Source organism: Armigeres subalbatus, unplaced genomic scaffold, assembly GCF_024139115.2.
Source record: "Armigeres subalbatus isolate Guangzhou_Male unplaced genomic scaffold, GZ_Asu_2 Contig233, whole genome shotgun sequence".
NCBI lineage: Eukaryota > Metazoa > Arthropoda > Insecta > Diptera > Culicidae > Armigeres > Armigeres subalbatus.
In genome coordinates, this window is record NW_026942969.1 from 2,696 (window position 1) to 24,705 (window position 22,010).

Sequence of the window (22,010 nt, forward strand, 5' to 3'; positions counted from 1 at the left end):
TTCTACGGTGAAAACTGTGGAATTTCCACCGGATTTTTTTTTTGAAATTTCCACAAAGAAATGCTTTGTTATTTCCTCAGGGAAATTCTTTGGAATTTCTTCAGTGAAGTTCTTCGAAATGCCACAGGGAAATTCCTCAGAGAAAAGTTTCGGTGTTTCCACTTTGGATTAGAAAATTATTTAGAGCTTTTTAGCTGAATGTTTTCACTTGTCATAAGATGAGTATAATTTCCCGGAATTTCCTCAATGAAATCCTTCGGAATTTCCTCAGTGAAATCTATTAGCATTTTCTCACGAAAATAAGTCGGAAATTCCTCAGCTAAATTCGCAGAATTTCCATGGGGAAATCTTTCAAATGAGGAAATTCTCTCTGGGAAACTTTTCGGAATTAATTTTTTTTCAGAATTTCTTCTTGGAATTCTTCTGATTTTTTCCGGATACATTTTTCGTATTCCTGAAGGGAAATTTTTAGTAAGGCCTTCTGAAAAAATCTTCGGAACTTTTTTTGAGAAATAATTTGCATTTTGCTCTGAGAACGTTTTCGGAATTAGGGAATTAGTACCTAGTAATGGCCCCCGTGCGTGTAATGAGGACAGCAGATCCATTCAATTGTTATAAGCTGGGAAATAGGAATTTAGTTATATTAACCAATTCGTAAATATAAATACCTACCGTAATCCGGGGGAACATTGATAATTTTTTTTATTGTTTTCTAAATGTTTCCCCCATAAGTTAAATAATGGCTTTTTTCATATTTTCAAAACGAGTACTGCCACATGTCAGACGTTAAGGGCTGTTGTTCTTGATTATTTGATAACTTGTTTAAACATTATTTGATGTCGAGTTTTTTTTTCCAATTTGGGGTAACTTTGACCAATTATTTATCTATAACGCAAGCGTCAGTAAACGCCTTCACCCTTTCAGGACGGACGCCCAACGAGCAGGGCAAATATGACCCATCCGCCCTGAAAAGGTAAAGGTAGGCAATTACAGTTGGAATCTCTTACGCTGAGGCGATGTGCTTCGAGTGTTTCGAGAAACGCATTATCACCGCTAGTGGAATTATCTGGATTTTCAACAAATAAAAAAAAAATTCGAAACAAAAACTATGGATCAATAAATAAGATTACATATCACATAACCATAGGTACGAGCTTAATATTTTTGTTATTACACTTGTTATAAGTGCTTTTTTGGCAGCTTACTGTGAGTTCAAAAATTAATGTTTATTTTATTTTTCAAATTTTGGCAAAAAATAAATGCAAATTCATCCAAAGGTTATATCATTCAGCAGCCAATTTAGACAAAATTAAGGGGTCCATTACTTTTAAGGGGTCCATTACTTTTCAAATTTTGGCAAAAAATAAATGCAAATTCATCCAAAGGTTATATCATTCAGCAGCCAATTTAGACAAAATCAAGGGGTCCATTACTTTACTTTACTCACTTTCTAACTTTGGAGAATGTTCCCAGTTTCCTCTGAGATTTTGTTTTGAATTTTCTTTGATAAATTCTTCGGAGTTTCCTCTGGGAAATTTTTCGGAATTTCCTATGGGAAACTCTTTGGAATTTACTCTGCGGAGTTCTTTCAGTGAAGATTCTGCGGAATTTGAAATGAAAAATTCTTAAGAATTTCCAAGAAATGTTTTTCGGAATCGCTATTGGAGTTTTTTTTTTTTATATTTTCCACAGCGAAAATCTACGCATTTTATTTATGAAAATTCGTCGGAATTTCCTCTGGAATGTTCTTTGTAAATTTTTCGGTGAAATTTTTTAGAATTTACTTTTTTCTTTACTTATTCGTAATATCTTCTGTATAAGTTTTCGAAATTTTCTCTGGGAAATTATTTGTAATTTTCCTGTTTTTTTTTCAGAATTTTCATTAGAATTTTATTTGAAAATTCTCCGTCGTTTTATCTGACACACTTTTTTTTTAAATTCTTTATTAAAGTGATTTTTAAGTGTAGTACAAAGTTCATCACTTATCTGACAAACTCTCTAGAGAATTCTTCGTCATTTCCCTTAGATAATTCTTTAGTATTTGCTCTGGGGAATTGTAAGGAATTTTCTCTTTCTCTCTCTCTTTTCTCTCTTCGGAATTCTTTCTGGGAAATTCGTTGGCACTCCCTCTGGAAAATACTTTGAAATTCCCTCTGGGATTTTTTTTTCGTTATTCCATCTGGGATATTCTTCGGAATTTCTTCTGAAAATTCTTTGAAATTTCCTTTGGGAAATTCTTTGTTATTTCCTTGGGGTAATTTTGTGAAATTTTCATTGAATTTCTTCATTCATTTTTTTCGAAAGTCCTCTAGAACAGCGGTTCTCAACCTTTTTCATAAGAGGTACCCCTTCGAACTTTTGCATTAATTGAGGTCCACCCTATTTTTTGCTTTTGGAAGAAGGCTTCCGAGCCTTTGCAAGAGGCTTCCGAGCTTCTACAAAGGTGCTTTCCGAGCCTCTTGAAATACGCATCCGATCCTCTTGATAGAAGGCATCAGAGACTTTTGAAAGGAGGCTTCCGAGCCTCTTGAAACTAGGCTTTTAAGCTAATTGAAAGGAGACATCCGAGTCCCTCGATAGAAGGTTTCCGAGCCTCTTAAAAGGAACATTCCGATCCTCTTAAGCTTTTTGCAAGTAGGCTTTCGACCTCTTAAAAGAAGGCTCCCAAGCCTCTTGAAAGAAGGCGTCCAGGCAGTGACGGGAAATGTCAAAAAAATGTCGTGGGATTGTAATTACTAATTTGCTAATAACTTTTTTCAGAAGTTATTATCAATTCGGATTTTTAGATTAACATTTAATGCTTAAAAGATCCTAGAACTTTGTCGAACAGATCATTGTTCTAAATACAAAGTCTAAGCCATGAGAGCAAAATTTAAAAAATGTCACGGAATGTCATGACATTAATGTCATTTGACACTAATTCGGCTCTCACGCCGCCAATATCTGATTCAGAGAAATGACCTAATAGAAAAAGTTATAGGGTCCTTTGAGGGCTACATGTTTATATAAAAAACATAATTGTAAATAATGTGTGAAAAAAGATATTAGCAAATTAGTCCCATGACATCGAAATGACATTTCCCGTCACTGCGTCCAGGTCACTTAAAACGAGGCTTCCGGGCCTCTTAAAAAAGGCTTCCGGTCCTCTTGAAAAAAGACTTCCGATCTTCTTGAAAGGAGGCTTCCGTGGCACTTGAAGAAGGCTTACGAGCATCTTGAAAGAAGGCTTTCAAACCTCTTGAAAGGTGGCTTCCAAGTCTATTAAAAGAAGACATTCAAGCCTCTTGATAGTAGGCTTCCAAGCCTCTTGATAGGAGGCGTCCGGGCCCCTTAAAACAAGTCTTCCGGGCCTCTTGAAAGGGGGCCCGAGCAGCGCAAGTCTGATAAAAATGGTTGCTGATCGCAACTAAATTTGGTAACATGTGAGTTATAGTAACCTCTATGGAACATGTGTGCTACTAGGGAGGCGTCTGGGCCTCTTGAAATGAGGCTTTTGGGTCTCTCGAAAGGAGGCTTCCGGGCCTCTTGAAAGGAGGCATCCGGGCCTCTTGAAAGGAGGCATCCGGGCCTCTTGAAAGGAGGCATCCGGGCCTTTTGAAAGGAGGCTTCCGGGCCTCTTGAAAGGAGGCATCCGGGCCTCTTGAAGGAGGCTTCCGGGCTTTTTGAAAGGAGGCTTCCGAGGTTCTTGAAAGGATAATCTTAAAAGTAGGCTCACGAGCCTTTTGAAAGGAACCTTCCGAGCCTTGAAAGGAGTCCTCCGAGCCTCTTAAAACGAGGCTTCCAGACCTTTTGTAAAAAGTCCTCCAGACCGTTCAAGAGGCCTCCTAAAAAATGGGCTTCGAGCAGCTTGGAAGAACGCTCCCGAGAAGCGTAGAAAGATGCTTTTAATCCTCTTGCAACGAAACAACCAAGCTTTAAGAAAAAAAAAAAACCTGGATGCCTCTCAATCGAAGGCTTTCGAACCATTGAATTCTAGATTTTAGTTAAGAAACATATTCTTAACATATTCTTCAACATTTTGTTTCGATCAGGTAGATTGCAAAGAAGATTGTTCATTCGTTCGATCTTTTGTAACCATTGCCTTTGCTTGTGGAGGTCAGGATTCAATTGGCTTTGATTTACTGATCGCTATGCATATTACGTACAAGACAAAGTTTTGAAATTGAAAAATACACGACTATCGAAATATTATCTATATTGTTTGATTGGAATTGTACTAGCAAAAGTACCCCCAGGGGTACATGTACCCCAGGTTGAGAACCGCTGCTCTAGAAAATTGTTCGGAATGTCTTCTGTAGAATACCCTCTGGGATATTCTGCGGAATTCCCTTTGGGAAACTCTTTGGAATTTTCCCTAGGATTTTATTGTGAAAGTCCTTCTTGGATTTTTTTTCGTAACTCCCTCTACAAAATTCTTCGGAATTCTCTCTACGAAATTTATCGAAGGGTATATGCGAAATGTTTCGGAATTCTTCGGAATATCCTCTGTAAAATTCTTCTAAATTTTCGCTGGGATTTTTTTTTCGGAATTCACTCTGGGAAATTCTTCGGTATTCCCTTTGAGAAATTCTTCGCAATTCCCTTTGGAAAAGTCTTTGGATTTTTTCTGGGAAATTGGGATTTTTTTTACAAAATTTTATGGAATTTCCTCTGGGACATGGTTTGGAATTGCCTCTGAGAAATTATTCGGAATTCCCTCTGAGAAATTCTTCGCATCTTTCTGTAGGAAATTCTTTGGACTTTCCTCTGGGAAAATTTTCGGAATTTGCCCAGGAAAATTCTTCGGGATCCTCTAAAGGAAAGTTATCAGAATTCCCTTTGCGAAATTTGTCGGAATTCCCTTTGGGATTTTTTTTCGAAATTCCATCTGGGAAATTCTTCGGAATTTCTTCTGGAAAATTATTCGAAATTTATTCTGGGACAGTCTTTGAAATTTACTTGGGGAAATTTCCTCTGCTTTCGGAATCTTCTCTGAGAAATTCTTCGTAATCCCCTTTGAAAAATTCTTCGGAATACCCTCTGAGTTTCACTCCTGGAAACTCTTCGGAATTCGCTCTAGGATTTTTTTTTTCAGAATTTCCCATGCGATTTTTTAAAAATATTATTCTGGAAAATTGTTCGGAATGTCCTCTGCGAATTCTCTTCGGGATACTCTTCGGAATTTTCTCTGGGGAATTATTTGGAATTTTCTCTGGTTTTGTTTTTTGTTTTATAATTTACTCTGGAAAATTCATCGGAATTCTTTCTAGGAAATTCATCGGAATTCCCTCTAGAAAATTCTACGGAATATACTTCTGGGAATTTCTTCGGAGTATGCGCTGGATAATTCTTCGGAATTTCCTCTTCTGGAAAATTCCTTTTCTGAAATTCTTCGAAATTTCCTCAGGAAACTTCTTCGGAGCTTCTTCTGGGACATTTTTCGGAATTTTCTCTGTGAAATTATTCGGAATTCCCTCTGAGAAATTCTTCGAAATATTCTCTGCCAACTTTTTCAAAAACCCTTCTTGGAAATTATTTGGAATTTCTTCTGGGAAATTCTCCGGAATTTCCTCTGAGAAATTTTGGCTACTGTATAACCAGCTGTACTAATTGTACTAAACGAAATTGGCTGCAGGGTGGAGTGGCACTGGGCATCTTTTACAGTCTGATTGTTTTAGCCATATATACTTTTTAGTTATTTTGATATTGATACATTTTGAAAAATAATATACTTTTTTTCACTGATACTAATAATTACTTTTTTTACTACAATTTGTTTGTGATATGTTCTATGAATGCAATAGTTTCAAAGATGCTTAATATAACAAGGAAAGATATCTCTCACTCACCTGAAAATCGGGCGAATCGGGAATCAACAGACCCTCGCGCAACCACTGCACCGTCATCTTGGTCGTCGGTTTGCCAACGATCTGCGTCTTGAACTGCGCCGGGGCGCCCTCCTCGATCAGGCAGTCCTTCATGGCGGTCAGCTTCGGCACCGTGTCCTGAATGCCCGGTGTTACCACCTTCAGGCTGGCCGTCGTATGCACTTCGCCGCCCGCATTCGACACTATGCACAGATACTCGCCCTCGTCCTCCGGGAACGCCTCGGTGATAATCAACGTGAAGTAGTCCCGGTCCTTGGTCATCTGGAAGTACTTGGACGGTTTGATCTGCTTGTCGCCCTTGTACCACTGGGCGGTGGGACTTGGCTTGCCGGTGACCCGCGTGCGGAACTCAACCGATTGGCCCTCCGGGACGGTTTTGTCCTTCAGCGGTTCCACTAGGTTCGGTGGACGCTCGGTTCCGGGCGTGGCTGGCTTTTCGATGATTGGCGTGTGCGGGGTTTCCACATTGCAAGCTGCGTCGCAGCGGGCCTCTCCGGCACTGTTGATGGCAACGCATTCATACTTTCCGGCGTCTTCGCTGTACGCTTCGATGATCAGCAACGTGTAGGTGTTGTCCTCTTCCAGAACCTTGTACTTGATGTTCGGCGATATCTTCTGGCCGTTCTTCAACCAGTACACGTCAAGTGGTTTCGTTCCGGAAATCTTGGCATCGAAGCGGGCAAGTTGACCGGCAGTGACGCTAGTGTCGGAAATGGTGTTGACGAAGCTGGGTGGAGTTACACCTCCTCGGCCCTGCTGTCGACGCTGCTCAACGACTAAGTTCGCGCTGCACTTGGCGGTACCTCCTCGGTTCTCTGCGATTACGGCGAATACTGCCGAATCTTCCAAGAACACCTGACGAATAATCAATACGGATTTCGTGCCAAAGGTATGGATTTGGAAGTCTGACGAGTTGTTGATTTGGAAGTTTTCGCGGAACCACTTGACAGTCGGCATTGGATCTCCATCGAACTCAACCTCGAAGCGGGCTTGTTCATTTTCAAATACACGGCACGGTTGAATCTTCTTGGTGAACACTGGCGGAGTTGCAGGTTTAACAGGGCCTTCTACAATCCGCTCGTGGGTCGTACCCTTGTGTTCAACCTCTGTAGTTTCCGTGGCCGTTATCTTGCGGATTATCTCTTTGTCGTCGTAAACTTCCTTCTGAGTTTGCTTTTGCTGAGATACGTGCACTTCCTTGCCCTGAACGGAAGTTTCTTGTGGTTCCGGGATAAGCTTCTTGCGTGGAACGGTAGTCGTCTCGGAGGTGTCGATGGTTTCATCTCTGAAAATGTAAATAAGGGAAAGGTTTAGTCAAGAAGTGAAAACTATGAAGACAGTTAACTCACAGAGTTTCCTCATAGGCAGATGCCATTCCCTTAGCGAGTGACTGACCGACCACCTTATCTCCTGGAATAGCAAACTGGTGCTTCTCTTCACGGAGACGTTGCTCCTTTACCAGTTGCTCGTTTTCAACCTGGGCCAATTTGTTGTAGTATTCTTCATTCTTCTTCTTCTTGACAGTCTTCTGCCATTCGGTCTCGCTCTCCTTTTTCTCCTTTGGCTTCAGATGTTGAGCCTTGAGACCCTTCTTCTTCTTTTTGGATTCCTCCTGCAGCGTAACTTCCAGGTCGGTATCGAGACGATTCTTCTGGTAGGAGACCAGGTCGTAATCGTACCAGGCTGGAGACAAAGTGTAAAGTGGTAAACATTTTGTGGCCTGATGTTAGGCTAGGTTAGTGCGGAGCAAACTCCGACCATTTGTAGAGAGCAATAGAACAATCAAGATTCGTTAGAGTAAAATTTGGTTACGCAGCTAACGGAGAGTTTAAATACCCGAGAATACCTGGGCGAACCCGCTGAAAAAAACGCATGCGCTGCGAAGGTATTAATGCTTAAAAATTATTTACAATCATGAGCTCAAACAACATTTATTTAGAGAAATAGCTTGTGAAGCTCCGCCATCCAATTCAGAATACTCACCATGCGTGGATGGCTAAACCAAAAACATAAAAAAGTCGCTATAGAGTTAAGAATGATTATTTACAGAAAGCTCTATACAACTATTGAAATGGTAGCAACCGATATCTAATAGACATGACGCAGAGGAGTACGTAGCAGACCCGGGAACTTCGTTACCACGGCCATTAGAATACAGCTATGACAAGAATCCATATGCCCATACTTAGTCTGCAGTGCAATGTTGTAGTCCTTGCAAGGTGCCTTTCCTAGGTGTCTTCCTCAATACAGTTGAAGCAGCTCCCAGATACTCGCAGCGGAGAATATAAAGCAGCTTGTTGATAGGGTTGGGATATTTCAAGGGATCTCGGGATAAGGTATTTGGTGTTTTTATGTGGATGTTCATTTTTACAATAGTGTATTTCCCAATCGAGTCGGGATGATTTTGATTGTTGTTACTGGGTGAATATAGTTCAGTGCCATTGATAAAATTTGTTTAGTATTCTCCCAAAAGTGAAGCGTGTCGTGTTAGTGTGTATTAAATCAAACTCTTCTTAGAGATAAAACTCCGGAAGTAAAGCTTTAATGTTTGCGATATTGTCTGATATCGTTGGTTCTTTTATTTATTGCGGTAGTGTGAGTGAGATAGTAGAGAAGTTTTCTGGTAACCTAGATGTAAGTGTGTTTTCGTATCATGAGGTACTTACGTCTTGGGGAGTTCTTCAACACTCCGCGGTAATCGTCATGACGTGGAGTAATCTTCAGTTCACATCTTGCGACAGCCTCGCCGACGGAGCTGCGAGCGATGACTTCAATTTTGCCTGTATCGTACTGGCGAGTCTTCGGGATGTCGAAGTGGTACATACCGTCGTACGTGAGTTTGTAGCGTTGACCCTAGAAGAACCCATTTGTTAATTAATTTTGTACACGTTTTATTAAGATTTACGAAGAGCTCACATTGACAACAGTGTGTCCATTGATGAGCCACATCACTCTCGGCTTCGGATGACCGGTCACTCGGCAGCAGAAGCGTGCCCATTCACCTTCCTCGACTTCAATAGAATCCGGACGGCTCACGAAAGCTGGTTCCTTCTTCGGTTTCTGGGATTCATCAATAACTTCTGGAATACTGTGGATAACAATGAGTTGAATAGCTCACCTAGATCCCACACCGCGTTTCAACTTACTTTAGGTTCCACAACGCCTCCATCTCGCGAATCTTCTGAATACTCTTCATGCCCTTTGGCAACTGGGAGTCGTAGATGATACCTGGTTTGCCAGTCGTCTTGATGATGGCCCTGGTTTCATCCATTCCGTACAAATTCGTGGCACGGCAAAGATACTCACCACTGTCCTCGGGATAGATCCATCCGAAGTTCATTGCAACATACCCAAAGTCGTAAATCGGTGTGAAGCGATTCTCTGTAATATTTTACAATGTTAACAAAACTCTGTTACCCAATTTTCTCCGTCACAACTTACTGTACGGCAATGGTTTGCCATTATAGAACCACTCCACCTTCATGTTCGGATCACCGACCGGGGCGAGTTGACATTCGAACTTAGTGGCCTGCATCTCCGTTAAGCTTGTTTGGTCCTTGATTTGTGTCACGAAGCGCGGTGGCTGCTTCCTATCCGGATCGAACAGATCATCTTCGGTGAGGAAGATCTCTTCGGTGTACTTCTTGATCGTGGCTTCCATCTGCATCAATGTTTCCGACTTCTGCATACCCTTCGGAATCTGGTTCTGCAGTACGATAGAAGGAAGCTTCTTGCAACTGACATGGGCCTTGGTAACATCTTCACCGTGATCGTTGTATGCACGACAGACATAATCTCCCGCATCCTCTATGTAGACCGACAGGATATCCAAAGAGACGAAACCCATATCGTAGATAGTTCTGTATCTATGTCCACTTGGCAGTGGCTTTCCATTGCGGAACCATTCCACACGCAGTTTAGGATCTTCCTTAGGCTCAACACGGCATTCGAAGCGAACCGTTTCACCTTCATCGATCGTGGTGGACTGGATCTGCGATACGAATTTCGGTGGTCCGAAAGTCCGCTCTTCCTGAGTAGCCAGAGTAACCTTTCCACGTTCCAGTTCTTTCAGTTTAGAAGCGGTCATGCCCTCTGGTAGCTGCGAATCCAGGATTATTCCACCACGCGACACCACGGTGACCTTTGCAGTAGTTGATGCTGTTCCCCATTTATTCGTAGCGCGACACTCGTATACTCCAGAGTCTCTCACGTAAGCATAATCCATATCAAGAGCAATGAAACCGAAGTCGTTCAGCATATGCACACGTGACCCTGTAGCGAACGGTCTTCCATTGTGGAACCAGTCGATTCTCATCGACGAATCTCCAACGGGTTCAACGCGACAATCGAAGTGAACAGGTCCACCTTCCGCCACATCAGTATTGTCCTTGATCTCAACAATGAACTTGGGTGGACGTGCCTCATCCTCTTCGGCCATCATTTCTTCGCGTTTGTGCAGTTGCTCTTCCAGTTTCTGAATGCTTTCCGTTCCAGTGCGGAAGTTTGATGGCAGCTGTGGTTCCATGATGATACCTTGTCGTCCCCGTACGGTCAATTTGCACGACACAGTGGCTTCACCGTGACTATTGGTAGCCTTACAGGTGTACAATCCCGAATCGCGTTGGTAGCATCCAGCAATTTCCAGAATGACGAAACCAAAATCATTGATCGTCTTGATACGGGATCCAGCCCACAAGGCCTTACCATTGTGGTACCATTCGACACGCATGCTCGGGTCATTAACTGGAGTCAATCTACACTCGAAGTGAGCCAATGAATTTTCTGTTAGCGTTTGATCCGATGGCGTAGTGATGAACTCCGGTGGCTTGCCAGAATCGTCATCCGGAGAAAGGCCTCCATGTGGAATTCCAAGTCCTTCCAGCTCTGCAATACGTTCAATAGTTCCTTCCATTCCCTTCGGCAATTGAGATTCCAGGATAATGCTACGCTTGCCTTGGACCTTCATCGTAGATGTAGTGACAGCCTCACCATATTCATTGGAAGCACGGCACGAGTATTCTCCAGAATCTTCTGGATAAACGGGCGAAATTTCCAAAATGACGAATCCGAAGTCGCAGAAGGTACGGAAACGTGATCCAGTCTTGAGCGGCTTACCATTCCAGAACCATTCAACCTTAAGTTTCGGATCATCAGTTGGGGTAAGTTTGCCCTCAAAGTGAGCGCTTTCACCTTCGCGTAAGCTATCGATGTTCGACAGTGGTACAGTGAACACGGGAGCTCGTCCTCCTTCAACACGCTCACGCTCATCGCGGGTACGAACCAACGAATCTTCCAGGGTTTGAATCTTCTCCAATCCACCTTCCATTCCACGTGGCAGCTGTGAGTCCAGAATCAGATTTGCCTTCGAGACACACTTCAGTGTAGCCTTGGTGCTGTCCGAGCCATATTTATTCGTTGCACGGCACTCAAACTCTCCAGAGTTCTCCTCGTAGCAATACAAAATATCCAAGATAACAATGCCAAAATCGTGGAAAGTGCGATAACGATGACCATGGGGCAGTTTCTGTCCATTCCAGTACCATTCGACCACCAGATCTGGATCTGTAACTGGAGTAAGTCTAGCTTCAAAGTGAGCACTTTGTCCTTCAACCAGCTTGGTGATGTCGGAGATTTTGGTAACGAATCGTGGTGCTTCTCCGACTGGTGATCCGGCAGCAGTTGGTTTGATACCCGCATGGCTTTCGAGTTCACGGATTCTAGCCAATGAATCGGGTTGCAGCGATTCCAAGTAGACTCCCCCCTTTCCGTAGCACTTGAGTGTGGCACGAGTCGTATCTTCGCCATATTTGTTCGAAGCCTTGCAAATGTATTCGCCAGAATCGTGGCTCTGGACGTAGGCAATGTCCAGCAGAACGTATCCGAAATCGGAGACAGGCTTGATACGGTTGGAGTGGCGCAATGGTTTACCATTGTGGAACCATTCGACCTTCAGATCCGGATCGTTAACCGGAACCAATGTGCATTCGAAGTGTGCCGATTGGCCATCCTTGAGGCCTTCCAAGTTCTGAATCTGCGTGGTGAAGCGCGGTTTCTGTCCAGCCGATTTGTCACCGCATTCAAGTTCGACGCTTATTTCAGCCGTTCCCCACTTGTTGGTGGCGCGGCAACTGTAAGTTCCCGAATCTTCAATCTTAGTTCCAAGAATTTCCAGCACAACCATTCCAAAGGCATACACAGTTCGCACACGATGGCTAGCCTCCAAGGTCTTACCATTGTAGAACCATTCAATGACCATACTTTGGTCACCAGTTGGGATCAGCGTAGCATCGAAGTGTGCGATTTCTCCTTCAACATTAACGACGGCAACAAACTCGGATGTGAATCGTGGTGCATGTCCTCCATCGGCTTCGGCTTGTCCGGCTTCTTGTCTGCGCAGCGAATCTTCCAGATCTTGAATCTTCTCCAAACCTTCGGTACCCTTCGGATGTTGGGTACGTTCGATCAAGCTCTCCTTGGTTACACAGTACACGGTTGAAGAGGTGAAGGCCTCTCCAGAGTAGTTATATGCCTTGCATGTGTAGATGCCCTGATCACGTTCGTAGACATCGGTCAAATCCAACGTAACGAATCCGAAATCGTTGGTCATCTTGAAGCGTGATCCATGTTGGAGAATTTTTCCATTGAAGTACCACTCGATCTTGAGGTTTGGATCGTTCTTTGGTTCAACTTGTCCCTCCATGTGCAGTGATTCGGCTTCGTTAAGGCGGAATTCGGATTGTAGCTCAACAGTCCATTTGGGTGCAGGGAAATCACCTTCTGGTCCTGAATCTTGACGCTTATAGCGGTTAGCCAGAGCTGCTTCCGTATCTTGAACTGCTTCCAGTCCCGCTTTACCCATTGGATGTTGAGTATCCAAATACATGGTGGTAGTGCTCGTGCATCTCAACGATCCAGATGTAGATGCAGATCCCTTGCTATTGGTTGCCTTACAAGTGTAGATGCCAGAATCTTCTGCATATGCTCCGCTGATGTCCAGTGAAACGAATCCAAAGTCGTATGTGGTCTTGAAACGGGAACCGGTAGGCAGTGGTTTGCCATTAACAAACCATTCAATTTGCATGGTTGGGTCCTTGGACGGTTCTACGTTACATTCGAAGTGGACATTTGTGCCTTCCTTGCATTCAACGTTGTTCAAATGAGTAATGAACACCGGCGACTCGTACTGTGGTTCAGGTGTTCCCTTCAAAGCAGCACGTGGAGCTTCCAGATCACTAATTTTCTGAACGGAAGCTGGGTGCATTGTGTCTCCCAACAACCAATGACTGCCTTCAATTTTCAGAGTAGCAGTCGAGACAGCTTCGCCATGATGGTTGGTAGCTTTGCAAGTGTAAATGGCAGAATCATCAGCACGCAGTCCATTGATCGACAGGGTAACCAGGCCAAAATCGAAGGTGCTGCGGATTCGTGCTCCGGTAGTAATAGCCATTCCGTTCTTGAACCACTCAATTCTGAGGTTGGGATCGGCACGAGGCTCAACTTGAGCTTCGAGGTAGACGTGCTGACCTTCTTGAAGTTTGTCGTGGCTTTCCAAGTGCGTAGTAAATACTGGGGCCTGTTGCGGAGTTGTGTCCACAAACATATCCGGAACACGGTTCATTGCGGCTTCCTTCAGTTGAATCTTCTCCCAGGCCTCTGGCAACAGTGGTTCTCCAGCGATCGATGATTTTGACTTGACCTTCATTGTGGTCGACGATACAGCTTCACCAGCCTTATTGATAGCCTTGCACATGTAAACACCAGAATCTTCAGCAACAACGGAATTGATATCCAGGGTGACAAATCCGAAATCATTGGTAGTGCGGAATCGTGATCCAAGCTTCAGTTCAACTCCATTTACGTACCATTCGTACTTCATGCTAGCGTCTCCAACCGGAACTACACGAGCCTCAAAATGAGCGTGCTGACCTTCCCACAGTTCGGATGGGCCAGTCAACAGCTGCGTGAAGATTGGTTTTTCGAATCCAGCTTCCTGTTCCTCGGGACGTGGAGCGTGTGGTTGTTCCAGTTGAATGATTTTCCTCATACCTTCCGGGTGCTGGGAGTCCATCTGGATGCTAGCCTTCGTACGAATTCTCATCGAAGCGGTTGTAACAGCTTCACCAAGAGGATTGATGGCCCGACACATGTACACGCCTTCATCTTCTTCGCGGACGTGAGTAAGATCCATCGATACGAATCCAAAGTCATGCTGCTTGGCGATACGAGAGCTATCTTCCAACGGTTTTTCGTTTCTGAACCATTCGACTCTCAGATTTGGATCACCAACCGGAATCAGGCGGCACTCGAAGTGAGCGGTTTGTCCCTCAGCGATGAAGTCAATGTTTTGCAGAGGCTGCGTGAACACTGGACGCTGCTTAGTGACCGCATCCTGAATCTCGGGACGCTTGAATGGAGCGGCTCCTTCAAGTTGCTTAATCTTGTCCAAGCCTTCTGGGTGCTGCGTATCTGAAATGATCGATCCCTTCGCAGTGACTCGCATGTTGATTGTCGACTTGCATTGTCCCTTGGCGTTGATGGCTCTGACAGAGTACTCTCCAGCGTCTTCAGCAACAACGTGTTGAATGTCAAGCGCAACATATCCGAAATCGAAGGTAATGTGGAATCTCGCTGCGGACTGCAGTGGCTTTCCGTTATGGTAGAACTCGATGCGTAGGTTTGGATCATGGATCGGTTCTACCTGAGCTTCAAAGTGAGCCGTTTGACCTTCGTTGATTTCTGTTGTTCCTCTGAGCTCGGTAACGAAACGAGGAGCAGTGACATCGGGTTCTTCGAGTTCCAGACGCGATGGACGCGCTTGGGCTTCCAGCTTCTGAATCTTTTCCAAACCGTCCGGATGCTGTGAGTCGAAAATGATGCTACGTTTGTTAACCACACGAATGTTGCAAGTACTGACGGCTTCACCAACAAGATTGGTAGCTTTGCACATGTAGGTTCCGCTGTCTTCTCCGTAAACATACAAAATATCCAACGCGACATATCCGAAGTCATGGGTTGTGCGGAAACGATGTCCTGCCCGGATGGCCTTGCCGTTGATGAACCACTCAATCTTAAGGTTCGGATCGTTGATCGGTTCAACGCGGCACTCCAGATGGGCGTAATCGCCTTCCTTCAGATTCTCCAAGTTGGTCAACGGTGTCAAGAAGACAGGTTTCTGCTTAGCAGGTTCCACTTCCGGTGTCTTTGGTTTCTGGTAGCTCTCCAGTTCCTTAATCTTCTGCAGACGCTGTTCATCCAAAGTCTCCAAATATAATCCAGCATTTGCTAAAAACATTGAAAAGATAAAATTATTTTGAGGATTTTTCATGAGTATGATAGAAATCTCACCTGTGACTTTAACAGCGCAGGTCGTGACAGCCTCCCCAACCGCATTCTTCGCCTTACACATGTAAGTACCTGTGTCCTCAGCGTGTGCGTACAGAATATCGAGAGCGACGAAACCAAAGTCGTACGTAGTCTTGAAGCGATGACCCTGCTGAATCGGGCGACCATTACAGTACCATTCAACCTTCATTGTCGGGTCGTTGACCGGCGTAAGCGTAGCTTCCAAATGTACTGGCAGCCCTTCGGAGACACTAGCGTTCTTCAATGGACGTCCGAATTGTGGCTTTTCCGCGACAAAGTGTTCCTCGTCGGACTTGCGACCATAACGTGCGTCGCACTCCAAGTATTGGATCTTCTCCAAGGCACCTTCGTGCTGGGTATCGCGAACGATTCCAGATTTGGATGTCACGTTCAGACTGATGGAAGATGTCTCCGATCCAAGGTGGTTGGTTGCTCTGCAAGTATATTCACCAGAATCTTCGGCGTAAACGGTGAGGACATCCAGAGCAGCAAAACCGAAGTCATAAGTTGTTCTGAAGCGATGGCCTGTTGTCAATGGTTGTCCATTGTGGAACCATTCGACCTTCAAGTTCGGATCCGGGTATGGTTCGATTCGGCATTCGTAGTGAGCACTCTGTTGCTCAACCAAGTTAGTTGGACCATGAAGTTTTGTTGTGAACTTGGGCTTCTGAGTGACGATATATTCTTCTTCTTCCCTGCGGGAGTAGCGAACGGCATCCTCGAGTTGATGAATCTTCTCCAATGCATTCTCGTTTTGTGTTTCCAAATCGAGAGCAGCCTTGGATTGAACCATCAACTTGGCTGAAGTTACGGCTTGTCCTAAATCGTTGGTTGCGCGGCATGTGTATGTTCCGGAATCTTCAGGGTTGACATATTTCATGTTCAGCGCTACATAACCGAAATCGTGCATTGTTGTGATACGGTTGGATGCCTCAATGGGAACTCCATTTCTCAACCACTCAACTCGCATTTTTGGATCACCAACTGGAACCAAACGAGCTTCAAAGTGCACAGCTTGGTTTTCAGCAACCTTAACGTCCTTAACCGGAAGAGTGAATACTGGGGCCTGTGTAACAATTTCATCGACTTCAGTCTCGCGTTGATAGCGGGACATGTCCTCCAAGTAGCGCAGACTGGACAAAGCATGTTCGTGCTGAGATTCCGAATAGATGCTCTTGCGAGTGTGAACAATGCAGGTAGCTGAAGTAACAGCCTCACCCAGAGCGTTCACCGCGCGACAAGTGTATGTTCCTGAGTCTTCTGCCAAGCATCCCATGATGTCCAAGGCAACGAACCCAAAGTTGTTCGTTTCGGTGAAGCGAGATCCAGATTTAACCGGGGCGTCATTGTGATACCATTCGACGCGGAGTGTAGCATCCGAAACTGGAATCAGACGGCACTCGAAGTGAGCCCGTTGACCTTCCTTGATTTCAATGTGCTTCAACGAGGTAGTGAAGGTTGGCGCCTGCGAAGGCATGTCATCACTGTGATCTGCCCGATGGTGCTTAGATTTTTCTTCCAGGTATTGAATTTGTTCGAGACCTTGTTCATTCTGAGTTGTAGTCAGAATCTGTTGCGATCCACGGCAGGCCAGCTGAACGGCGACCTCATCAACGCCAACCAAATTAACAGCGCGACACATGTAGGTTCCACTATCCTCAGCGATCAAATCTATGATATCTAAGGCAACATAACCGAAGTCATGGATTGGACGGAACCGGTGACCAATGGTGATCGGATGACCATTCTTGTACCATTCGACCTTCAAGTTCGGGTCGGTAACTGGTTCTAGCTTGCATTCAAAGTGAGCATGACCTCCTTCCTGAGCACGATCGATATTCTTCGGACGGGTAACAAACCTTGGCTTGATGTTGACTATTTCGTCAACGAACTCGGTCTTACGGTAACGCGAGATGTCCTCAAGGTACTGCATCTTCTCGAGTCCCGCTGGGTACTGAGTCTCCATAATCAAGTCCTTCTTGGCGACGATACGAACCGAGCAAGACGTTACAGCTTCACCCAAGGAATTCCGAGCCTGACAAGTGTAAACTCCAGAATCAACTGGGTAGACGCCGAGCAGGTCCAAAGCTACGTAATCGAATTCGTAAGCTGGACGGAAGCGATGACCAATCTTGACGGGTTGTCCATTGACAAACCAATCGACTCGCATGGACGGATCTCCGACTGGCTGCAGACGGCACTCCAAGTGAATGTTGGTGCCTTCGTATGTCTCGATATTGTGCAGCGGACGGACGAATTGCGGCGGTGACATGACGGTAATATCTTCCAAGACATCTCGACGCATCCGGGACGATTCGTCCAGATACTGCAGTTGCTCTTGAGTTAGCTCACTTTGCGAATCGGTAATGATATCCGATCGTGTGATGACTCGAACACAGGCCGAAGTATGTGAAGATCCGAGCTGGTTGGTCGCACGAACGGTGTACTCTCCTGAATCGATTGCAGTACAATGCAGAATATCCAAGGCAACGAATCCAAAGTCGTAATAGGTCTTGAAACGGGATCCAACAGTGATTTCACGACCGTTTTGGAACCATTCGACACGCATCGTAGGATCGCCCAGCGGTTCCAACTTGCACTCCAGATGAATGTTGCGTCCTTCTCCGACTGGTTGCGGATCCGACAGGGGCTGAGTGAAAATTGGCTTGGATTTGCACAGTTCTTCAATGTGATACGAAGGTTCGACAAACTGAGTTTCCTGTTTCATCTGAGTACGTTCGACAACGTGATGCATGCTGGTGGTATCAATGGCTGAACGAGCTGTAAAAAATAGAAATACATACAGAGATTTTATGTGTTCCCTTAGGGTTTGAGAGCGAAAGCGTATATGACGTGCCTTTAATGAGCTGTCAGGGAAAGTTCGTTCAGGGTAGTGGAGCAAAGGAAGATAATCTAACAATAAAATCAAATAAGGAAATCTATCTATTACTACAAAAGTGACTGAGGTTCAAAGTGTAGGAGTTTAGTTTACTGAACATAGAACAATGAGACGAAAAATAAAAGAAGCGTCATTCATGGATCGGCTTGCAGAGGAATGGTCAAACTTACTTTCGACGATCATTTGCGTATCCAGTTGGGCCTGTCCAGCTGCATTAGTAGCAACCAGAGTATAGGTTCCGGAATCTTCACCGCGAACATCCAAAATATCCATAGCCACATAGCCAAAGTCGTGATATGTCTGAATGCGATTGGCCGTCATCACTGGACGTCCGTTGTGGTACCATTCGACGCGCATCGTCAGATCGGACTGTGGTTCAAGGCGAGCTTCAAAGTGAGCACGCTGTCCTTCGACGATCTTGTTGGTAGCCTTCAACGGACCCAGGAAACGAGGGGCGGTTTGGATGACTTGTTGCTCTTCCTTGGTGCTACGAGAATATTTCGACGAATCCTCTAGGTATTGAATTTTCTCCATACCCATGTGGCTGGTCTGGGAGTCGACGATGATGTCCTGACGGGACACCACAGTCAGTTTTCCGGTGATGTGGGCTTCTCCCAGAGAATTATACGCACGGCAAGTGTAGTGACCAACGTCATGAATTGTGACCTGCTTGATTGTCAGCGCAACATACCCAAAGTTGCAGAAAGTTGTAATACGCGAGCTAGCTTCAATCGGCTGACCATCCTTCAACCATTCTACGCGAAGTGTTGGATCGCTAACTGGTTCCAGGCGACCTTCAAAGTGAGCAAAGCCTCCTTCGTGGATGTTCAGCTGATCAGAAATGGGTGTCTTGAATTCCGGACGTTGGGTGCTTTCTGGAGTTTCCTCGTAGAACTTCATATTCTGATACTTTTGGTACTGTTCCAGCTGTTCAACGCTCTGGATGTAGTTCTGCTGCTCAGCAATACCCAACTCTCCAGTAACGGCAGCCTTGCTGATGATAGTAATCTGAGAAGTACTGATAGCTTCGCCGATGCGATTGACGGCACGCACAGTGTAGGTACCGGTATCTTCAGATCGTAGGTGCATAATATTCAGGGAGACGTATCCGAAATTGAAGATGGCGGTGATCCTTGAGCTGGCCGTTATCGGACGGCCATCCTTGTACCATTCCACTCTCATTGTTGGATCGCTCACTGGAGTAATCTGAGCCTCAAAATGAGCGTTTCTTCCTTCTTCCAGCTGGCCCAAGTCTTGCAGTGGGCGTGTGAAAGCCGGTCTCTGGTTGACCACTTCCTCAATACTCTCAGTGCGAACGTACCTGGAGTAATCCTCCAGGTTCTGAATCTGGTGCAGGGCTGCCGAGTGTTGCGACTCGATCGGAGGCTTTGGCTGTACGCTCAGCATGGCGTGCGATTCGGCTACGCCGGTTGAACTGGACACGCGACATGTGTATTCGCCGCTATCCTCCATAACGATGGTCAGCAGGTCCAGGGCAACGAACCCAAACTGGAACGTCGTGTTGGCACGGGAACCTACAAGCAGATAAAATAAGGGTTCATGGCTCTCGTATTTATTAAAATGTTCTCGCCTTGAGTACTTACTTGCTTGAATCAAGTTGCCATTCAGGAACCACTGAACACGCATTGTTGGATCCGAGACGGGTTCGATGCGACCTTCGAAGTGTACCTTTCCACCTTCGACCTGAGCGACGTCGTTCAACGGAATAGTGAACTTTGGCGGTGGGTAGATGCGGTCTTCTTCCTTCGGTGCCACATGCGGAGCAGCTCTTTCGACATGACGTAGGAAAATAACTTCTGGTTCCGGTGCGGGTCTGTGAATGAATAGCTTTTCTTATTAGTGTTCACGATTTCCTGTAAAGGCTTTGAACTCACTCTGGTTGGATGACTTTAGTTGGCCGTGGTAGTTGAAGACGACGCTGTTCCGGGGCTGGTCCCTTCGGAGTTTCAACGAAGAGACGAGCCCGGGTAGCAGTGGTGCCGGCAACGTTTTGCGCGGTACACTGATACCAAGCAGCATCCGACGTCTTAGCTCGAGGGATGTCAACGGTGGTGGAACCATTGTCGTCCCACAGGATCTGCACGTCCGGTCCCTGCTGCAGAGGAATGCCATCCTTCTGCCAGGTGATGCGTGGGATCGGAGTACCGATGGCACGTGCGAATAGACGGACTGGTTCACCTTCCTTCACGTTGACAGTGGTAAAGCGTTCAACGAACTTTGGTGCAACGACCTGTTCGCGTTCGCATACGACTAGTTTGGCTTGGGAAGCAATCTCTCCGGTCTTGTTACGGGCGATGCAAGTGACGATTCCATGATCGTAACGGTTGGTGCTGGTGATCATCAGTGAATGATTACCGGCCTCGTTGACGAGGATCTTGTGAGTGGCATCGTCTGTAACGAGCTTGCCGTTGATGTACCAGGCGACTTCTGGATATGGGCGTCCAGTGACGCGGCAATCGAAACGCGCCATCTTTCCTTCGGTTGTTTCTTGATCTTGGATCAGTGTAACGAATTGTGGCGATAGAGCTTTGGTAGCTTCTGCTGATTCGATGGTTTCATGGCTAGTTGGAACAACGACTTGCTCCTGTGCTGGTTCGATAGCCAAAATAGCAGACGAGACCTGGCAACCCTGTGGATTTTCGGCCAGCAGAGTGTAGTGACCGGAGTCCTTAGAGTTGGCACTTTTGATACGTAGTGTAGCTTGCTGGTTCGAGTACGTGATTTCATGCTTGTCGGTAGACGGGATGATGCGCTGACCATCTTTGAACCAGCTCAGTCTTGGTCTCGGATTGGCGCTCACTTTGGTGCTGAAGACAGCGTCGGATCCTTCGACTAGTTTGGAGTTTCTCGGTTTCTGACTAATTTGCGGAGGTGCTGGTGGACCAAGAGCCCGATCTACGGTGGTGATTATTTGGGCATCCGTTTCGCCACCGTAGCGACGAGTGATTGATTCGCGGAAGGATACTTCTCGCAACAGTCGGTATTCGAAGGTATCAACCTTGAACTCCTCTTCTATGTGCGAGTAGCCATTAGTGTATTGCTGTTGACTGGTAACCTGCTTTTGCTGCAAAACCTGCTGCTGCAATTGCTGTTCCCGTTTAATTTGTTGGAACTGTGGAGCAGGCATACCTTCTGGCTGGATGAACACGGAGCAGATGGCTTCGCCAACGGCGTTCCTAGCTTTGCAGGTGTATTCGCCCTCATCGCCGGGCCCGATTTGATTGATCAGCAACGACACCACGCCGGTAGAGGGGTTGTAGCTAAGCTTGTGCTTCGAGGAATCGAAAAGTGGTGCGCCTTTTCGAGTCCAGGAAACCTCTGGCTTAGGATTACCTTTGAGCTTTCCCTCGAACAATGCATTGCCACCCTGCGCAAAGCGGGAGTTTTTGAAGATCTGCTCAAACACAGGGGGTGATGCATCGGCCGGGATACCGGGCGACTGTACCAGATAGCTCGGTGTTTGCTGCTGGTACAGCTGAGCTGATGGCGTTTGTGGTGCCGAGGTGATGGCCGGTGTCGACGTCTGCTGAATGTAGCCACCTTGTTGTTGCACTGCAGAGGAGAGAAGATAAGAAAGAGAACACCGGTTAATACCACTGACTGTCCTATTTTTAAATCTTCGCAGCTGAGCCCGAGCGAGCAGAGTGCTGGTTTCGTAAGCTTTTCCCGACTACAAGTGCGTACATATTTTTCGATGAAATACGGTTAATTTATCTACAGGTATGTGGACTACATATCAGCTTAATGTACGAGAATCATGTATTTAGAGTATGACAAGTTGTAACAAAGACATTTTTGAAGCAATGTGCCAACTGAAACGTGATTCCGAAAACGTCAAGCCCGATGACGCAAGGATTCCC

The 22,010-nt window shown here is 45.6% G+C and overlaps 1 protein-coding gene across 1 annotated transcript; it reads right to left on the bottom strand.

Annotated features, from left to right (window-relative positions):
- Window positions 1-1,003: 1,003 nt before the first annotated feature.
- LOC134203793 (titin-like) lies at window positions 1,004-21,702 on the bottom strand (the record flags this gene model as incomplete). The annotated part of the gene is made up of 11 exons (XM_062678644.1): window positions 1,004-1,066; window positions 5,829-7,152; window positions 7,217-7,550; window positions 8,534-8,720; window positions 8,784-8,955; window positions 9,014-9,248; window positions 9,309-15,149; window positions 15,213-18,011; window positions 18,300-19,664; window positions 19,734-19,963; window positions 20,025-21,702. Coding segments are annotated over 11 exons (14,228 nt in total), but the record flags the coding sequence as incomplete, so codon positions are not given.
- Window positions 21,703-22,010: the final 308 nt, after the last annotated feature.